Source organism: Chiloscyllium plagiosum, unplaced genomic scaffold (assembly GCF_037043375.1).
Source record: "Chiloscyllium plagiosum isolate Xiang-an unplaced genomic scaffold, Cpla_swu_hap1 HiC_scaffold_3, whole genome shotgun sequence".
Taxonomy (NCBI): Eukaryota; Metazoa; Chordata; class Chondrichthyes; order Orectolobiformes; family Hemiscylliidae; genus Chiloscyllium; species Chiloscyllium plagiosum.
In genome coordinates, this window is record NW_028270141.1 from 87,797,100 (window position 1) to 87,817,564 (window position 20,465).

Here is a 20,465-nt window from a genome sequence, read left to right on the forward strand (position 1 = left end):
CAAGTAAATTCACCTGCATTCCCCCGTGCTTTTATCCCTAAAGTTTCCCTAAGTGACTTAACTCCCAATTCAAAAGAAAATAAAAAAGTCTTGCAAAGCTGGTAATCTAATGAAAAATCAAAATATATTGGATGTGATTGCTGGAAGTCACTCAGTTCAGTGCGAGAACATACTATAGTTCCTCAGGGTCATGTCAGTGTATGGAGTCATCTATTTAAAAGAGGTATAAGGAAAATGTTTTTTTTCCCAAATCTGCAAAATTGTTTATTGGAGAGGGCTCTCAAGGCTGGATCATTAAAACTGAGACAGAGTTTTAATCAAGGGAATGGGAATCGAGGGTCATGGGCTCAAATCAAAGCAAAATAGTGAAGATGCTGGAAATCTGAAATAAAAACAAAGGTTTTAGAAACTTAGCATGTCTGACCGTATCTTTGGAGGGAGAAAGAGAAACAGTTCTGAGGTAGAGTCATTATAGACTCTGAATGTTAACTCTGTTTCATTCTCTCTAGAGATGCAACCAGACCTGCTACATTTCTCCAGTAATTTCTCTTTTATTTCAAGGGCTATGGGGATTGGGCGTGAATGAAAATTTGAGGAGTATCAGATCAGCTATGATTTTATTGAGTGACAGGTCTACTTCTGCTCTTATGTCTTCTGGTGTACTAGGCACAATCATCTTCAGTCAATTCAACAATGGCTCTCTCTCAAACTTGAGGACTGAAGTGGAGAAGCTCTGATGAAATTGAAATATTCACAATTTTTCAGATGCTGAAGGAGTTTGTGACGAGGTGCATGAAGACCTGGACAACATGCAGACTTAGGTTAATAAATACCAAGTAACATTTCATGCCCCATCAGTGCCAGGCAATGATCATCTCCAATAAGAGAGAATGTAGTCATCTCCATTTGACATTCAATCATTAAATCATGGGTGAACACCCAATATCAACATCCTTAGGTCACAACTGGTGAGAAACAGAACTAGTCCAGCCATAACTGCTCTGGCTACAAAAGCAAGTCAGAAGATAAATTTTGCATAAGTAGCTCATCTCCTGACTCCTAAAGCTTAAATACCATCTACAAGACACGATTCAGGAATGTAATGGAATATTCCCCACTTTTATGGAGGAGTATAGCTAAAATGACACTCAAGCAGCTCGACACCATCAATACTAAACAATCCAACTTGATTGGCACCCCATTCACCACCTTAAACATTTACTCCCTCTATTAATGATATACAGTGGCAGTATTGTATACCATTTACTAGATACATTGCAACAGCAAGCCTCCTACCACAGCACCTTCAAAACTCACAACTTCTATAATCTAGAAGAACAAGGGCAGTAGAAGCATGTGAGTTACTTCCAACAACTCTTTGGATGTACCGACACTGTATCGGCTGTCATGATCCAGGAAGGCAAGTTCACCACTACCTTCTCACAGGAAATTAGGGAGAGGTAATAACTCATGGTTTTCAAGTGATTTGAATATTCCAAGAATGAATTAAAAATAGACTAGCTCCATCAGAATCTGAAGAAAGGATATACCTGAAATGTTCGCCTGTTTTTAACTGATGCTTTTAGCTAGTTACAAGTTTTCAGCTTTTTTAGTTTCAATTTAATTGTTTCACTTGTTATAAGTACAACTTGTAGGTGCAAAAGCAGTTTAAATAGAACAGTTGGATAGTGGTATGGCAGCCCCATCTATACACAGAACCTTACCTTCTTGCATTTCTCCCTTTCAAACATTACATTCAACTCAGCCACATTATGATCACTATTAGATAAGCATTATTGGCTGCTAACTAAATCTGGTACATTATTCATCGCTATGGCCTGGCCTATGTTGGTTCAAGGACATATTGCTGCAGAAAAATATCTTGAACATTCAAGAAATCCATTCCCTTTCTAATGAGAACTAGCCTATTTAGCTCAATTTGTATGCAAGTTAAAATCTCCCATTAAACTTACTATGTATTTGCTAATTGCCTGTCTCATCTCTGCATTTAAACAAGCTATCAATTCACAGCTGCAACTGAAAACAGGATACATTTCTAAGTCAGGATGGTGCACAGCTTCAAGGGAACTTTTAGATGGTGGCTTTAGTTTCCCTTGATCTTTTAGTTGGTAAAGATACTGCCAAAGGTCCTTGATAAAGGGTCAAGATAGTATTACTGAGAAAATACAATTGCTGCCACTGTTTAGAGGGTGACAAACAAAAGAGAGAACAGTGATCCTAAAGCTCTGGTTAGATAACACCTGATTAAAGTTCTCTGAGCAGATCGAGGCATCTTAAAGGAGATTATATTGTCATTGAAAAAAGATTTACCAGAATGATACCTGGACTCCTGGACTAAATAAAGAGAAAATATTGCTCAAATTGAAATAATTTTCCTTGGAATTTGAAAGTTAAGAGGTAATTTGATTTATTTGTGGGCGGCACGGTGGCACAGTGGTTAGCACTGCTGCCTCGCAGCGCCAGAGACCCGGGTTCAATTCCCGACTCAGGCGACTGACTGTGCGGAGTTTGCACGTTCTCCCCGTGTCTGCGTGGGTTTCCTCCGGGTGCTCCGGTTTCCTCCCACAGTCCAAAGATGTGCAGGGTCAGGTGAATTGGCCGTACTAAATTGCCCGTAGTGTTAGATAAGGGGTAAATGTAGGGGTATGGGTGGGTTTCGCTTCGGCGGGTCGGTGTGGACTTGTTGGGCCGAAGAGCCTGTTTCCACACTGTAATCTAATCTAATCTAAAATCTAATCTAATCTAAAAAAAAAAAATTTTTTTTAAAGTATTAAGGAGAACGGAAAGGATAGATTAAACCGATTTCTGCTTGTGATACTGGTAGAACTGTCAATATAAAATGTGAGACAGATCAAACTTAAAGTACAAACTAAAAATACAGGTATTAGGGATATAGTACAAAGATGGGCATACCTATAGAAATATACATATATCTATACATACGTACCTGTACGTATGTTATTACATTGTAGATCAGGCACAATCTCTCTGAATCGTGCAACAGGTTTCAGGGGCTAAATGCAGTTTATAGTCTAACCTTGTTCGTATGTTCATTCATAAAGGGAAATTGGAATCTGGATTTGAGTGCTCTCAACTATTTTGATTCTCTAAATGTAGAATTTAAAACAAAGCAAAAACACTTGAAGCATCCCTTTGCTGATGAAGGTAAACTTCAACTCCAATTACGTTTCACTTTAAGGAATTCTTAAGATGTGCACAGATGACCCCTTTAACCTGAAAATGGCATGCAGCAACATTTGCCAATGGATTATGAAACAGGCATATTTGCTCTTCTTCTAAATGTTCTATGTGTGAATAATTTTCCCAACAAAGAAATGTTACAAATACAATGTGTTTGATTGACCTCCTGAGCCACAAATATAAAAGATGTTTGAGCATAGTACTGGGCAGACATCCATTGCAAACTGTCCTTCTCTGCATAATACAATAAGATGGCTGAGACTTATAGCTCATAAAAAAAACAACTATAATAAAAAGCATTTGATTTATACAGATGGTGGAGCTTTTCTAAAAGAAGTCTGGATTTCAGAATCATAGCAAATGGGTACTAGCTACTTTTGTGAAGGATGTTACTAGGTAACGAAGTCAGTGAATCCTTTCAGAACATTAGCCCAATCTGGTATGTCACAGAGCAGGACCCTTGGAATGTTAATAGAAAATTGCTAGCACTGTGCTGAGTTTATGACTTGGGAGTACAAGCATTATGGTTGTTTTTGGTTTAGGAGAATCAAGAGTTCACTTTAGCTCAGGAAACCCAGAAATTAGAAGATTTTGAGCAGTTCAGAACAGCACAACACAATTTCGGTCCTGAAAAGGATTTAAGAATAGTTCAGGGAATAAATTACTTTAGCAGAAAGTCAGTTTGTGCAGCTTCTAGATCTAGGATGTTTGGTTAAAAACTTGCACACTATTAAAAGACTGAGAAAGTCTAAGCTTCAGTTTTGAGAGTAGTCATCTAAGGTAACCTCAGAATTCACAGGAAAGAACTGTGAAGATTCAATTGGCCAAAATTCAGAGAGGGTAGTAAGCTTTCTGGATTTGTGTGTCTGCAGAATTGTGGTGCTTGGAAGTAGGTTGAAATGTTGTTGTGCTGAATGTTTTGATAGTTTTCTAATTTTTTTTATATTTACACTGCTTGGATTTTATTCTTTTTTCTTTGTGAGGATTCTGGGTGATCCAAGATGGAGGATGGGAAAAAAATTTCTGGCTGTAACAGCTGCTCCTTGTTTGAGGTATTTTTGGTGCTGGAGGCGATTTACTCAAATTCCAGGAGCAGCAATTACTGTTTCAAATGCTGTTGCATTGTTTTGGAACTTTGGGGGGAAAAAAGTCAAAACAACAGCAGCTTTAAAAGGGAGAAGAACAGATAAAGGAAGCACATGGTGAGGTCATTGCAGGAGAGAGAGAGAGAGAAAAAGAAAGAAAGAAAGAAAGAAAGAAACAGAGACAGAGAGAAAAAAAGAAAAAGAAAAAGGAAGAACCTGCACAGTTACTGCCTTTGCAGTTTGAATTTATGTATCGGACATCGGAGTGCATCTGGGAAATTAGCAAACAGTGAAATTCACAACTGATCTTGGAGGAACTTTTGGGCGAAGTTCACAGCACAGAATCAGATAAGTTAATCGCTGTTTTAAGCGTGGCCTACAGAGAATCTGCAGGAGTGAATAGAGTGGGTTCTTTTTTGATTATATGCTTTTGGAGCTATGTCTCTTGATTAAACTTAAACTATAAGCCATAACTATTAAGTTAATCTGGGGCAGTGTTTGTAGAGGAATAAGACGGTATTAATTTCTGGGTCTGTAGATTGTGAAGGAGCAAAAATGCCCTTTAATAGAGTGATACGTACTTCTTATCAGATGTGTGAGTTTAAGGGTTACTGTGGATTACATCTGCCATAAATGCTGTTGGCTGCAAATCTTATCAGATCAAATGGATCGGTTGGAGAGACAGAAGCAATGAGGAATTTGAAACAGCAACAGTATGTGATGGATGGCAGTTATAGGAAGGGGGGAAAGTCTCAGATACAGTCACATAGATGGGTTAACTCCAGGAAAGGTAAGAGAGGTAGGCAGCTAGTGCAGGTATATCTTTTGTGGATATACCCATTTCAAACAGGTATGCTGTTTTGGAAAATGTAGGGGGTGGTGGATTCTCAGGAGAACGTAGCACGAACAGCCAGGTTTCTGGTATTGAGACTGGCTCTAATGAAATGAGGGGTATGTTGGGTTCCAATAGATCAATTGTGTTAGGGAACTCTCCAGTCCGAGGTACAGACAGAAGTTTCTGTGGCCAGCAGTGAAAAAGCAGAATGGTGTGTTGCTTCCCTGGTGCCAGGATCAAGAATGTCTCAGACAGGGTGCAGAGTGTTCTCACAGGGGAAGAGGGGCCAGCAAGAGGTCATTGTCCACATTGGAACCAACGACATAGGAAGGGAAAAGGCTGACATTCTGAAGGGAGATTAAAGGGCATTAGGCAGAAATTTAAAAAGGAGGTCCTCGAGAGTAGTAATATCTGGATTACTCCCAGTGCTACGAGCTAGTGAGGGCAGGAATAGGAGGATAGAGCAGATGAATGCATGGCTGAGGAGTGGGTGTACGGGAGAAGGATTCACATTTTTGGATCATTGGAATCTCTTATGGGGTAGAAGTGACCCGTACAAGAAGAACGAATTGCACCTAAATTGAAAGGGGACTAATATACTGGCAGGGAAATTTGCTAGACCTGCTCGGGAGGATTTAAACTAGTAAGGTGTGGGTGGTGGTGGGTGGGAGGTGGGACCCAGGGAGATAGTGAGGAAAGAGATCAATCTGAAACTGGTACAGATGAGAACAGAAGCGAGTCAAACAGTCAGGGCAGGCAGGGACAAGGTAGGACTAATAAATTAAACTACATTTATTTCAATGCAAGGGGCCTAACAGGGAAGGCAGATGAACTCAGAGCATGGTTAGGAACATGGGACTGGGATATCATAGCAATTACGCAAACATGGCTCAGGGATGGGCAGGACTGGCAGCTTAATGTTCCAGGATACAAATGCTACAGGAAGGATAGAAAGGGAGGCAAAAGAGGAGGGGGAGTGGCATTTTTGATAAGGGATAGCATTACAGCTGTGCTGAGGGAGGATATTCCCGGAAATACATCCAGGGAAGTTATTTGGGTGGAACTGAGAAATAAGAAAGGGATGATAACCTTATTGGGATTGTATTATAGACCCCCTAATAGTCAGAGGGAAATTGAGAAACAAACTTGTAAGGAGATCTCAGTTATCTGTAAGAATAATAGGGTGGTTATAGTAGGGGATTTTAACTTTCCAAACATAGACTGGGATTTCCATTGTGTTAAGGATTTAGATGGAGAGGAATTTGTTAATTGTGTGCAAGAAAATTTTCTGATTCAGTATGTGGATGTATCTACCAGAGAAGGTGCAAAACTTGACCTACTCTTGGGAAATAAGGCAGGGCAGGCAACTGAGGTGTCAGTGGGAGAGCACTTTGAGACCAGCGACCAGATATACAAGTTGAAGTTCTAAATTGGAGAAAGACAAATTTTGACGGTATTAGGCAAGAACTTTCGAAAGCTGATTGGGGGCAAATGTTCGCAGGCAAAGGGACGGCTGGAAAGTGAGAAGCCTTTAGAAATGAGATATCGAGATAACGAGAATCCAGAGAAAGTATATTCCTGTCAGGGTGAAAGGGAAGGCTGGTAGAGAAAGGGAATAGACAATAGACAATAGGTGCAGGAGTAGGCCATTCAGCCCTTCGAGCCTGCACCGCCATTCTATATGATCATGGTTGATCATTCCTAATCAGTATCCTCTTCCTGCCTTATCCCTTGATTCCACTATCTTTGAGAGCTCTATCCAACTCTTTCTTAAATGAATCCAGAGACTGGGCCTCCACTGCCTTCTGGGGCAGAGCATTCCACACAGCCACCACTCTCTGGGTGAAGAAGTTTCTCCTCATCTCTGTCCTAAATGGTCTACACCGTATTTTTAAGCTGTGTCCTCTGGTTCGGCACTCACCCATCAGCGGAAACATGTTTCCTGCTGCCAGAGTATCCAATCCTTTCATAATCTTATATGTCTCAATCATATAAGAATGCTGGATGACTAAAGAAATTGAGGGTTTGGTTAAGAAAAAGAAGGAAGCATATGTAAGGTATAGACAGGATAAATCGAGTAAATCCTTAGAAGAGTACAAAGGAAGTAGGAGTATACTTAAGAGTGAAATCAGGAGGGCATAAAGGGGACATGAGATAGCTTTGGCAAATAGAATTAAGGAGAATCCAAAGAGTTTTTACAAATACATTAAGGACAAAAGGGTAACTAGGGAGAGAATAGGGCCCCTCAAAGATCAGCAAGGCGGCCTTTGTGTGGAGCTGCAGAAAATGGGGGAGATACTAAATGAGTATTTTGCATCAGTGTTTACTGTAGAAAAGGATATGGAAGATATAGACTGTAGGGAAATAGATGGTGGCATCTTGCAAAATGTCCAGATTACAGAGGAGGAAGTGCTGGATGTCTTGAAACGGGTAAAGGTGGATAAATCCCCAGGACCTGATCAGGTGTACCCGAGAACTCTGTGGGAAGCTAGAGAAGTGATTGCTGGCCTCTTGCTGAGATATTTATATCATCGATAGTCACAGGTGAGGTGCCGGAAGACTGGAGGTTGGCTAACGAGGTGCCACTATTAAAGAAAGGTGGTAAGGACAAGCTAGGGAGCCTGACCTCGGTGGTGGGCAAGTTGTTGGAGGGAATCCTGAGGGACAGGATATACAGGTATTTGGAAAGGCAAGGACTAACTAGGATAGTCAACATGGCTTTGTGCGTGGGAAATCATGTCTCACAAACTTGATTGAGTTTTTTAAGGAAGTAACAAAGAGGATTGATGAGGGCAGTTTGGTGGACGTGATCTATATGAACTTCAGTAAGGCTTTCGATAAGGGTCCCCATGGAAGACTGATTAGCAAGGACAGATCTCACAGAATACAGGATACAGAACTGGCTCAAAGGTAGAAGACAGGGGGTGGTGGTGGAGGGTTATTTTTCAGACTGGAGGCCTGTGACTGGTGGACCGCCACAAGGATCGGTGCTGGGCCCTCTACTTGTTGTCATTTACATAAATAATTTGGATGCGAGCATAAGAGATACAGTTAGTAAGTTTACAGATGACACCAAAATTGGAGGTGTAGTGGACAGCGAAGAGGGTTACCTCAAATTACAACAGGATCTTGACCAGATGGGCCAATGGGCTGAGAAATGGCAGATGGAGTTTAATTCAGATAAATGCGAGATGCTGCATTTTGGGAAAGCAAATTTTAGCAGGACTTATACACTTAATGGTAAGGTCCTCAGGAGTGTTGCTGAACAAAGAGACCTTGGAGTGCAGGTTCATAGCTTCTTGAAAGTGGTAGATAGGATAGTGAAGAAGGCATTTGGTATGCTTTCCTTTATTGGTCAGAGTATTGAGTACGGGAGTTGGGACGTCATGTTGTGGCTGCACAGGACATTGGTTAGGCCACTGTTGGAATATTGCGTGCAATTCTGGTCTCCTTCCTATTGGAAAGATGTTGTGAAACTTGAAAAGGTTCAGAAAAGATTTACAAGGATGTTGCCAGGGTTGGAGAATTTGAGCTGTAGGGAGAGGCTGAACAGGCTGGGGCTGTTTTCCCTGGAGCGTTGGAGACTGAGGGGTGACCTTATAGAGGTTTACAAGATTATGAGGGGCATGGATAGGATAAATAGACAAAGTCATTTCCCTGGGGTCGGGGAGTCCAGAACTAGAGGGCATAGGTTTAGGGTGAGAGGGGAAAGGTATAGAAGAGACCTATGGGACAACTTTTACACACAGAGAGTGGTACGTGTATGGAATGAGCTGCCAGAGGAAGTGGTGGAGGCTGGTACAATTGCAACATTTACGAGGTATTTGGATGGGTATATGAATAGGAAGGGTTTGGAGAGATATGGGCCGGGTGCTGGCAGGTGGACCTAGATTGGGTTGGGATATCTGGTCAGTCTGTTTCCATGCTGTACATCTCTATGACTCTATCACTGCGTAAAAAACATCTGTTATTAAAGAAGACTGCAGCTTCTGTGCCTCTGTTTTAGTATATGCCCATCACATTAACTTAAAAAAGCACACAAGTCATCACACCAGATTTCATTCTGGGATCTGACCTGTCCATTACAATAGCTAGTACCGATATCTGAAATCATAAGAATTTGTAGTTATAAACTCGTATCCCATCCATCAGCTGTGGCAAACACTGTTGCTATCCTGTGCTATAGTGGGAATTCACACTATTATATTCTTTTAGTCAGAGTTGCAAGTTAAAAGACAACAAAAATGACTTGTGAACATAAACTTGGCTTTTACTATTTTAAGCATCAAGGAAAGAATAACATAATACTGTATGGATTATTCTGATGCCACATTTCCTGTGGTAACTAGGATCTGATTAAACAATGCCCTATGTTTAAAGTAAGTTACTGTGACATACCTCCTCAGGCAGGGTAATAACCAGTTCATGTTCTGTTTGTCCGATCAAGGTCTGTAAGAAGTATTCACTGCACGCTGCCAGGACAGCCCTGTGGGCACGGAATTCCTTCCTCTCCACCAGAACAGTCACATCGCAGAGGATATCCTGCTTACGCTGGTCGTTGAGGCACAGGAGGATATTTGTACAATGCACTGTTGACTCATATACATACATGGGTGAGTCAGGCTTCTCATCCACAGACATTCCGTTCTGACCCTAAAATAAGAAATGCCGGAGACACTGGGTTAATATTACAGTGATGGTCGAAAACATGCACTTTCTTTTACAAAATATGTAATAGGCAACAGTTGTTCAGGGTTTCATCACTCATTTTTATTCTGGATATTTTTGGCTTCCACATTTCAAAATCGTGCTTGTAGTTGGACCTAATATCCCAGGGAGAAGTGTTTTTACTTGCCCAAATTTGTTGCATTTCCAGGAATAGACAGAGAAGCCTTCCAAATTTATATTTTCTGGAAATCCTACTTGTCACTATATGGTGGCATAAGGAAAACTACACCTGACTAGCTCCTGGTGCAGTTGAATTAAAATGTTACCAACTGCTCTGCTAAACAGTGGTAGAACTAATATTCTTTAATTCTGGTTCTTTTCACATTACAGACCTGTTCTGACCATCTCTCTTAAAAGGTAACAAACATGAAGTGATCAATATTGTCAAATAATTGACTGACCCAAGATGACTTCTTATATACTTGTGGTAATACTATATATACTTGTGGAGGCACAGTGGTTAGCACTGCTGCCTCACAACCAAGATTAGAGTGGTGCTGGAAAAACATAGCAGGTCAGGCAGTATCCGGCCTGCTTCAAAGCGCCAGGGATCCAGTTTCGATTCCTGCCTCGGACAACTGTCTGTGTGAAGTTTGCACATTCTCCCTAAATCTGCGTGGGTTTCCTCTGGGGCTCGGGCTTCCTCCCATAATCCAAGAATGTGGAGGTTAGGTGAATTGGCCATGCTAAATTGCCTGTAGTGTTTGGTGCATTAGTCAGGGGTAAATGTAGGGGAATGGTTCTGGGTGGGTTACTCTTCGGAGGGTTGGTGTGGACTTGTTGGGCTAAAAGGCCTGTTTCCAAACTGTGGAGAATCTAAAAAAAAAATTTTCTTAAGGGCTGTCAACCAAATGTATATATGAAAAATAATATAGATATTTCCATTAGGATTGAATGATTTTGTCTCTCTCAGACATGGGCACAGTTAAAAGTGAAGTTTTAACAGATGTATCAAATGAAGCAGCAATATGTTGGATGGCATTCAGATTTTATAATGGAATCCATGCCAGAAGAAGGTATGCATCTGAAACTTTGGTTCTGTCTGCTCAATATTTCTTTCATTGAAACTAACAGAGAAAATCAGGTGCAATGGGTACCAGGATTTATGATGCTGAACAAGGATCCTTATTGGATACTTGAGGTGTGGCTGCAGCCACAAACACATTGATGTTTCAGCGCTTTGTGGATTGACATTGTCCTGATAAGTCATTACAGGAAGTCCACACGTTATGAACGTCTGCTTATGAATGACCCATACTTACGAATTGATCACCGGGTTCTACTTTAAAAAAAATATTTTAAAAGTCTGAATTATGTACAATGTAACAAACGTGCAGACTAATTAGCCCGTATCTGTTCCACTTACGCACAAATTTGGCGTATGAACGGTGGAAAATACAGAACTCGTTCGTAACCTGGGGACTTCCTGTAATTCCACAAAAGACCAGAGCCATCTATCTCCGTTAGGTCACAATTGCAAATATTTCACTTGCTTGAAAAGCTTTAAAATTCAAAACACCAATAAAAAACAAAAAAAAATCATTTACAATCAAATATTAGAGATGAATACTCAACGACAAAATATCTTAATGACTAATCCTTGTTATTTACAAAAATATACGTCAACTTCTATCATGACTAAATCTGAGCTTAAAAGATAATCATTTCTGTTGCTTTATGCTAAGTTAGGATTGTAGTTAGTTGTAGTTATCTGACAGAAAAAAAACTTAACTTGCCACAACTGTAAATAACTACAATATTTGAGAAGAGAAGCATGCAAATAATGAAGCAATCATTTATCACTTTCATAGGATCCTCATAACATTTATATCAAAAAAATGAGTTTGCATTTAAGCTAACCCCTGTCAGAGGTGTGACCCTCTGTGAGAATTGGAAGACTACCAGTCTGTATTCTGCTTCAGTCAACACGTGTACCATACTCTTGCACAGGATAACGAACTGAAATGTTTTCTTGACACGTAAAGGCAAATAAATCACGTAAAGTCAAATTCTAACTTCAAATGAGTAACATGCATAATAACTCCCCACCCCAACCACAAATTACATATGTGAATAGAATGTTTGAAAAAAACCAAAATGTAGTTTAACAAACATATCAAGGACTGGTTATGTAGAGAAGTGTACAGCTTTCACAATAATACTGCATGATACAAGTTTCCATTTTAAGCGTTGAGTTTTATTAGCAAGCTGTTAGTAGTTCAGCACAGCTAAAATTAAGAATGTGTTATCGTTCGATTTATTCTAAGGTGCATGTGAAAAACTATCCTCATGCTAATTTTCAAAATAATACCAATACTTTTTGAAAGATCTCTTATATGCTTCATTAAGACCTAATTAAGTCTTGAACTTGTTGAAGGTTCCCACAACTGTAGGAACAAAAGACAATTGATCAAAAATTTCAGAACATGTTTGTAAAAATGTACTGAATTTTTTTCATTCTGCTACTACTGAAGCACAAGATATTTAGAAGCTCAAATTTGCACACTGCTACTTCTTTTATCTTTCCAATTCTTTTCCAAAAAAAATAGTGGATGATGAGAGAAAATCACAAAAAGTTTGAAAAGCCAGAAATTACTTTGATCTACTGAAGTAATGTATTTCAAATTATAAAATGCCATTGTGTAAATAAACCAAACATTACGAGGGAGAAAACTCTCATAAGGTTTTAGACAGCATCTACTGATGGGTGTTTAAATAAAACACTATAATAATATAACACTATGGACAACCTGCCTTTATATAGAACCTTTAAGGCAAAAAGCAGTTTCAAGATATTGTTTGACTGTAAGATAAATGGATGCTAAACCATGCAACCATTAGCAGGTGGAACCAAAGTCTTGACATAAAAAGGTGAGATGAGCATCCCAATATTCATGTTCAAGAAAAGTAGCTAAACCAAGTTCATCAAGATGGAAGTTGGACAGGAATGATGGCAATATGATGACAGTGTTATGCTCAAGAGAAAGATGTGCAGGCATTGACATGACATGTGAAATTCTGAAGTTTGTATTGTCAAGATGTGACATCTAGAAGAGGATACTTGGATAGCGTATGATGATTAGTTTGAGGACATGATATTGGACAATAAGTAGGGCTGATTCAGTAATAGGCCAAGGACAGAAACTTGGTTGCACCTGTATGAACATGGGGTTGTAGGAAGTTTGGAAAGAAAATGGAGATGGCGCATTAGTTCATACAAACAGTGGGTCAAAGGCCAGATGATGGAAGGTACAACAACAGTGTTTTTGAATTGGAAGGTGACAAACCTATGAGAGTTAGCTATTTAAAAACATAATCAGAAAGCAATGTTGGATGGTTAGTAGTTTAGCAGGAATTTATTCAAATGAACAGGAAATGGATCACAAGGACAAAACTAGCTCAATAGTGAGCATAACAGAGGTAGGAGAGAAATTAGAGATTAAGGATTTGGTACTATAATCTCAAAATCATGTTCGCAGATTATTCCTGTTGCTTGTTTTTCTTTTTCCTTATATGTGCACAAGCATTATAAATGCAGCTGATGGCAGTTTCTATGAGCCTGTTCAAGGTGCTAATGTACTCTATGCAGAAACAAGAAAAATATTTAAATATTAATCCTGCAGTTTTGGTAAAGAATAACTTACTGTTGACTAACGGAGAAAATCTATGTCCAATTTGTATTACAAAATGCCCAAATAAATAAGTAAATTAATTCTAACCTAACAGTATTCAATTAAAATATGGTGCAGTAAAGTAGCTACATAGTTAGCAGACTGATAGCTATTCAGGCAGTATTGAACTGCATTTCCTGACTGTGCAACTTATAGGGAAGGAACAGAAAGATTGTAACCTATTATAGATGCATAGTTTGGGTTCCATCATACCTACTCAGCTCCTGACCTCATTACAACCTTGGGTCCAAAACAGCTGAACTCCAAAGTGAGCTGAGAAAGCCTGCCCTTTGTGTCGAGCACTAAGGAGACAGGAAGTGATTACTTGCTACAGAATTCCTAGCCTCTGACCCACTCCTTCAGCTGTAATATTTATAGGTGTTTCCAGTCAACTGGTTCAGAAATGTTATTATACACTTCTGGAGCAAGTCTATACCCAAAGATGTTGACATCCTTCCCAAGGTGAACGGACCCAAAACTGACAGTTACATGAAAAAAAAATACTGTTCTATCCACTTGGATAGTATTCTAACATAATTTATTTCACAATTCCAATATAATTTGGGTGAATATAATTTTGTCTGATATTCCTTTTATAGTCTCACCTTTGTAACTTTTAAACACTTTGAACACTTTACCAAAATGAATAACTTTCTTGCCTCAAGTTCTGTTAATTCCTCTCATAATCTTGAAGCAGGTATATTTTATTCTAATTAAGCTAAGACTTGCAGCAAGATTGCAAGTAATAACCTGATAAATCTGAAGTATTAATCTCATTCTGTTGTATTTTCAGAGAATTTATTCCAAAAGACCTATTTTAATGTAGTTACTAATATCCAATAATTACACAGATCGATACTTAGAATGTCACTACAGTTGCAAAGTTATTGATTAAATAACATGCAATTACATAATCATAGTTATCAGATGCATATTAGACTCATTCTATATGTAGTCTTCAGTGTCATGTAATTAAGGCTGTTGTGAAAGGTGTATATTATAGTTTGAGATTTAGATTTCAAAATAGAGGCAAATAGATATTCGTTAGTTCTATGAAGGATGAAAGAAAAAGTCATTTTGGAACAGTGACTTGAATACATCAGTTCTAAGAAAGTATGTGACTGCAGAAGCGTCTAATGATGTTAATAGATAAATGATTATACAGTTGTCTTTACGACAGGCAGAGTCAACACATTAAAGTAATTGGTCAAATAACACCTTATTGTCAAGAGCAGTCATCCTTGCTTCCCTTTGAGTTTAACTCTGTTGTCCATTTTTGGTCCAAGGCTGTAATAAGGTCAGGAGTTAAGTGGCTAGATGGAACCCAAATTTAAGTGTCAGTGAGCAGGTTGTGGCTGAGCAAGTCATAGCCCTGTCAATTATACCTTTGCTGATGATTGAGAGTAGACTAATGGTGTGTAATACATCAGACTGGAATTATTCTACTTTTTGTAGAATGGACATACCTGAGCAAATTTCCACACTTCTGAGTAGATAATAGTGTTGCAACAGTACCAGCTTGGTTAGGGGCACAATTAGTTCAAGTGCATAAATTTACTCTTGCTGGAATATTGTCTGGACTTAGCCTTTGTCGAATCTTGTGCCTTCAGCCATTTCATGATATATGTACAGGACTGTGCTACTGAGCCCCTAAGCTTGCTCCACCATTCAACAGGTTCATGGCTGATCTGATGACAGGCTCAAATCCATATTTTTGTCTACCCCTGATAACCTTTCACCTGCTTACTTAACAAAAATATATTCAACTCTGTCATAAACATATTCAAGGACTCTATTCTAGTGCGTTTTCAGGAAGAGAGTTCCAAAGACCCTCAACTGCAAGAAACAAAAATCACCAGTCGCGGTTTTAAATGTGCAACTCCCTGATTTTTAAACAGTAACCTTTAGTTCTAGATTATCGATTAAGAGGGGAACAATTTGCCCATACAACAGAATGAGATTAATACTTCAGATTTATCCTTCCAAGACCCCTCAGGATCTTAGATGTTTCAATCTTACTCTTCTAAATTTCGTGGATACAAAGCTGGGCCTGTCCAACTTTTACTCACTTGTCCATTCCAGGTACTAATCTAGCAAACTTCCTCTGAACCATTTTCAATGCATTTACATCTTTCTTTTAAGTAAGGTGACCAATAATGTGCACAAAACTCCAGGTATGGTCTCACCAGTGCACTGTATAAGTGATGCATAACCACAAGACTTTTGCATTCAACTACACTTGTGATAAAGGATGAATGCTATTAGCTTTCCTAATTTCTTGCTGTACTTGCATACTAACCTCTTGTCATTCATACATACGAGTTTTACAATCTCTCACTATTTAAATAATTTCCTGTTTTTTATTCTTCCTTTCAAATGGACAATTTCATATTTTCTCACTTTGCATTCCATTTGTTACATCGTTGATCATTCATATTACTATCCATATCCATTTGTAGTTTCCTTAACTTCTGTTGACAATTTGTATTCCAACCTAGGAGCAAATTACTGCTGATATTGGACCTTCGTGATCTCCAGCGTTTGTTGTTTTCAATGCAATCCTACCTATCTTTCTGTCATCAGCATGTTTCGCAAATTTCTCTTCTGTTCCTTCATCCAAGTCATTTACACAAATTGTAAGTTCTTGAGATCCTCGTGCCAATCTCTGTGACACACCACTTGTTATGTGTTGCCAATCCGAAAAAAAGACCCTTCTATGCCTATTGTCTGCTTCCTGTTAACCAACTAATCTTCTATCCATGCCAATATGCTGTCCCCTACACTAGCTGACCGCAACCAGTGTGTCAAGGTGAGAAGTGTGATGCAAAGTTTTCAAGAAGCAATGGCACTTTACTTCAGCGTTAAGGATGTCTATTACTGACAGCAGTATCTGCTGACACCAGGTGCCTTTATTGACTGTGCATGTGAAAGCTTCCAGAACTGTTCATGCTTAGAGTTCTGAGAAAAAAATATGATTTGGAGATGCCGGTGTTGGACTGGGGTGTACAAAGTTAAAAATCACACAACACCAGGTTATAGTCCAACAGGTTTAATTGGAAGCACACTAGCTTTCGGAGCGATGCTCCTTCATCAGGTGATAGTCTATCATCTGATGAAGGAGCATCGCTCCGAAAGCTAGTGTGCTTCCAATTAAACCTGTTGGACTATAACCTGGTGTTGTGTGATTTTTAACTAAGAAAAAGTTAATGTGATGTGGAATTGTTTGACTCATTGAAGTCTATTTTGATACTAAAAAGGTTGGGAAACGCCGATCTACACTATGAGCTTTTATTTTTCACAACTACTTTGAAGTGATACCTTATCTTACACCTTCAGGGTGGCATGTGGAGTGAACAGAGTTGGCTGAAGGCTGGCAGGTGTACTGTTAGGAACCTCAGGAAGAAGCTCAGATGGATCATCTACAAAGCACTTCTGACTGGTGATGCTTGCAAATGGTTCACTTTTGCACCCATGTGCTGGGCATCCCTGTCATTGTGGGTTGTGGAACCTCCTCATCCAGTGAGTTGTTTAATTATCCATCAACATTCACAAATGGTCTTGGCAGGACTGCAGAGCGTAGATCTGACCCGTTGGTAGTGGGATCATTTTACTATTCCATCATGCTACTTACCCTGCCTGGCATGGAAGTTATTTCTGCATTGGAGCATTACAAGGTAATGTAATAGTCTGAAATGGCCTAGTAAGCCCCACTCAAGGGGCATTTAGGATTGGTATTAAATGCTGACTCAGCAAAAACATCCAAATCCAATCAATAAAAAAAGCTGTACATGTTATGAGACGAAGGTACTTCACAACAACTTTGTTTTCTAGTCTTCCCTGTTTACAACAAAGATCTCCACCTCCAAAAAATGTTGCAAACAAGAGTATCATAAATTAAAGTATGCTCTCAAAAGAGATTTACAAGGTGGGTAATGTGAAATAATCTGCAAAAACGTGATGTCCCAATCTGTCAGTCTGAATTAAGACACCCATAAAATCTCAGGCTGTATATTTATTAAGTCAAAAGGACAATTGCCTGTTAGACCAAAAAGGAAAGTTCTGAACTCATGTTCATAGTATTTATTATCATTATTTGCCCCTGGTATTGCAATTATATGAAAGTTATTTCCAGAGAGCACTATCACAGTAATATTGGACTTGGAATGAAATATCAATTACAATCCACGGAGAGATACTGTTTTTCACTGTAAATGCAGTTTGCGCAATGAATCCATTCAAAGGACACTTTTGTTTCGGTTTCTTTTAAAAAAGAATCTTGAATTACAGTCAGTTGAGAAACAACACAAGAAACTGCTGTGAAATTTATATTGTATTTAGCCAGAATTATTATGCAAAAAATGAACAGACTGACAACAGTACAATATTGAAATTGAGACCAAAATACTCTAATGCAGGTCAATAAATAGGACTGCCTTTAAAAGCATGAGTTTTTAAACTATGTGCCTTGCATGCAGGTTAATCTAGTAAAGCTATGTTTATTGCTCTTCCTGGCTGAGCTGAGAAGGTAGAGGCAAACCTCCTCCACATAGTGCTCATAAAATTCAAGTTCTGGGAAGACTATCTTGGAATAATCAGGAAAATAAATGGTCTATATACTAAACAATGCAACCATCTATCTTTACATCAATCACTGTTTTCCCCCATGACAAGCATCCAATGTTGACATCATTCACCTCTTCTGAGTCAGCATTAGCTCAGTGGTGGTACAATTACCTCTGAATAAAAAGAGTGCAGGTTCAATCTCTCCTCCACAGATTTATGCACATAATCAGGACAGTTCTATGGGAATATTTCACTGTCTTTTAGATGAGGAATTGTCTGCTTACTGTGAGTGGGCATAAAATATCCTGTGGTACTACAAAGTTGATCACAGGATTTCACTCAGTATCTTAGCCAACATTTATTCTCTGACCAACATTGTCAAATTAGATTATCTGATTATTTATCGCTTGGTTGTGGGGAAATTGGCTGCAATTACAAAAACAGTTACTTGGGCTGTGAACCACTGTGGGGTATGAGAAGGATTATGCAATCTCAACTTCTTTCTTGCATTTTAAGAAAACATATTAGATGCTAAATATGCAGCAGAATTCCAGCCGATGATGGGTATAGTAACATTGTGGCTATGTTATTGGACTAGAAATCTAAAGTCCGGACTAATGAGATGAAAGGTTAAACTCACTTTGATAAATTGCAAGTTGAATTCCATTTATTAAATGAAGCAAGAATAAAAGAAACCTAATATCAGTTTTGGTGACCAAGGAACTATTGGAACATTATAAAAGCACCTGGATTCACTAATATCTTTAGAAAAACAAATCTGCTGCCTTGTTCTGCTCCAGCCTATTACTCCAGACAAGCTGTTAAGGGTTACCATTGACTAGAAATGAACTGGACTAGCCATGTAAATACTGAGCTATAACAGCTCACCAGAGCTGAGATTTCAGAAGTGAATAATTCACTTCTCAACTTCCAAAAATTTGTCCACTCACACAAGGTACAAATCATGAGTATGATACAGAAGTCCCCATTTTTCTGGATGAGTGAACACTCTTGAAGCTGGACACAATTCAACACAAAGCTGCTCATCAACTGGCACTCTATCCACTACTTTAAGCATCCATTCCCTCCATCACTGATACACAATGGCAACAACGAGTATCTTGAAGATGTACGCAAGCAATTTACCAAAGCTCCTGTGACACCACCTTTTAAACTTGTGTTATCTATTGCCTAGAATGGCAAGAGCAGCATACACATGGGAAACCACCGCCTGTAAATTCATTTAGAAGTCACACATCATTCTGACTTAAAATGATATTGTTGTTTCTTCAATTCACTGGATCAAAATCCTGGAACTCTCTTGCTAACAGTAATCTATGCATATCTACATCATGTTGACTGTGGTAGTTCTGGAACATAAAAAGTAGGAGCAAGAGTAGACAAAATGTGGCCTCTTGATTTTGCCCACCATTTGATAAGATCATGGCTAATCTGATTGTGGCTTCAATTCTATTTTCACATCTACTCTTCATACCTTTTGACTCCCTTGTCAATCAAATATTATTCTAACTCAGTCTTACAAAACATTAAATGACCTGCCTCTATTGCTCTGAGGGGAAGAAGTCTAGACGATCAACCCTCAAAGAAAAAGCTTCTTATCTCAATCTTAAATGGAGGGAACCTTGGTTATAATTACTTATAGATATTTACTGTTTCATTTTATGAGAAAAAAACTGTGAAAATGTCTGTAACCAGTTATTTAGATCAATGCCTGAACAGTTTTGTTGATCTGTTAGCATAATCTTCTTGCTTCACATTCAGATTCCAAAAATGTAAGCATGTCTCCCTCTTGGACTGGTCCTTTACATTTTAAATCATGGGTTGGTTGCTGTCATCCATACAGTCCACATGGCTCTGCATAGATTGTCTCACTCTGCTTCCCAGAACTTGGCTTGTTTAGCAGTCTGAGTCCGCAAATTCTCCATGATTGTGGCATCTGTTGAAAACTGACACTAGTTCAGATTTATCCCATAACGAAAATGCCCTTTTAACCTGTGAAGTCCCTTTAGGATCTTATATGTTTCAACAAGATCATCATTCAATCTTCCAAACTTCAATGGATACAAGCCCAGTCGATTCAACTTTTCCTCATAAGGCAACCCATTCAATGCAGAAATCAATTGAGTGAACCTGCTTTGATCCACTTCTCATGTAACGAGATCCTGACTTAAGTAAGGTGACCAAAATTTACACAATGCATTAGCAGTGGTCTAACTAAGGTACTGTACAGCTGCAACAATACTTCCATACTTACTTTTCTGTCCCCAAGCTTGTAAAACCTTTCCAGAATTTTAGAAATTTGGAAAATTAAAACCAAACAACTATCCTGCAGCCACTTCT

At 38.9% G+C, this 20,465-nt stretch overlaps 1 protein-coding gene across 2 annotated transcripts in view; it reads right to left on the reverse strand.

Annotated features, from left to right (window-relative positions):
- The window catches only part of bach2b (BACH transcriptional regulator 2b), a 281,310-nt gene that overhangs the window by 69,973 nt on the left and 190,872 nt on the right, over nucleotides 1–20,465 (reverse strand). For both annotated transcript variants that reach the window (XM_087981461.1, XM_043685186.2), the window contains exon 2: nucleotides 9,541–9,795. In XM_087981461.1, the coding sequence (XP_087837587.1) occupies nucleotides 9,541–9,783 (243 nt within the window). In that variant the 5' untranslated portion in view covers nucleotides 9,784–9,795. The remainder of the gene's footprint in view (nucleotides 1–9,540; nucleotides 9,796–20,465) is intronic.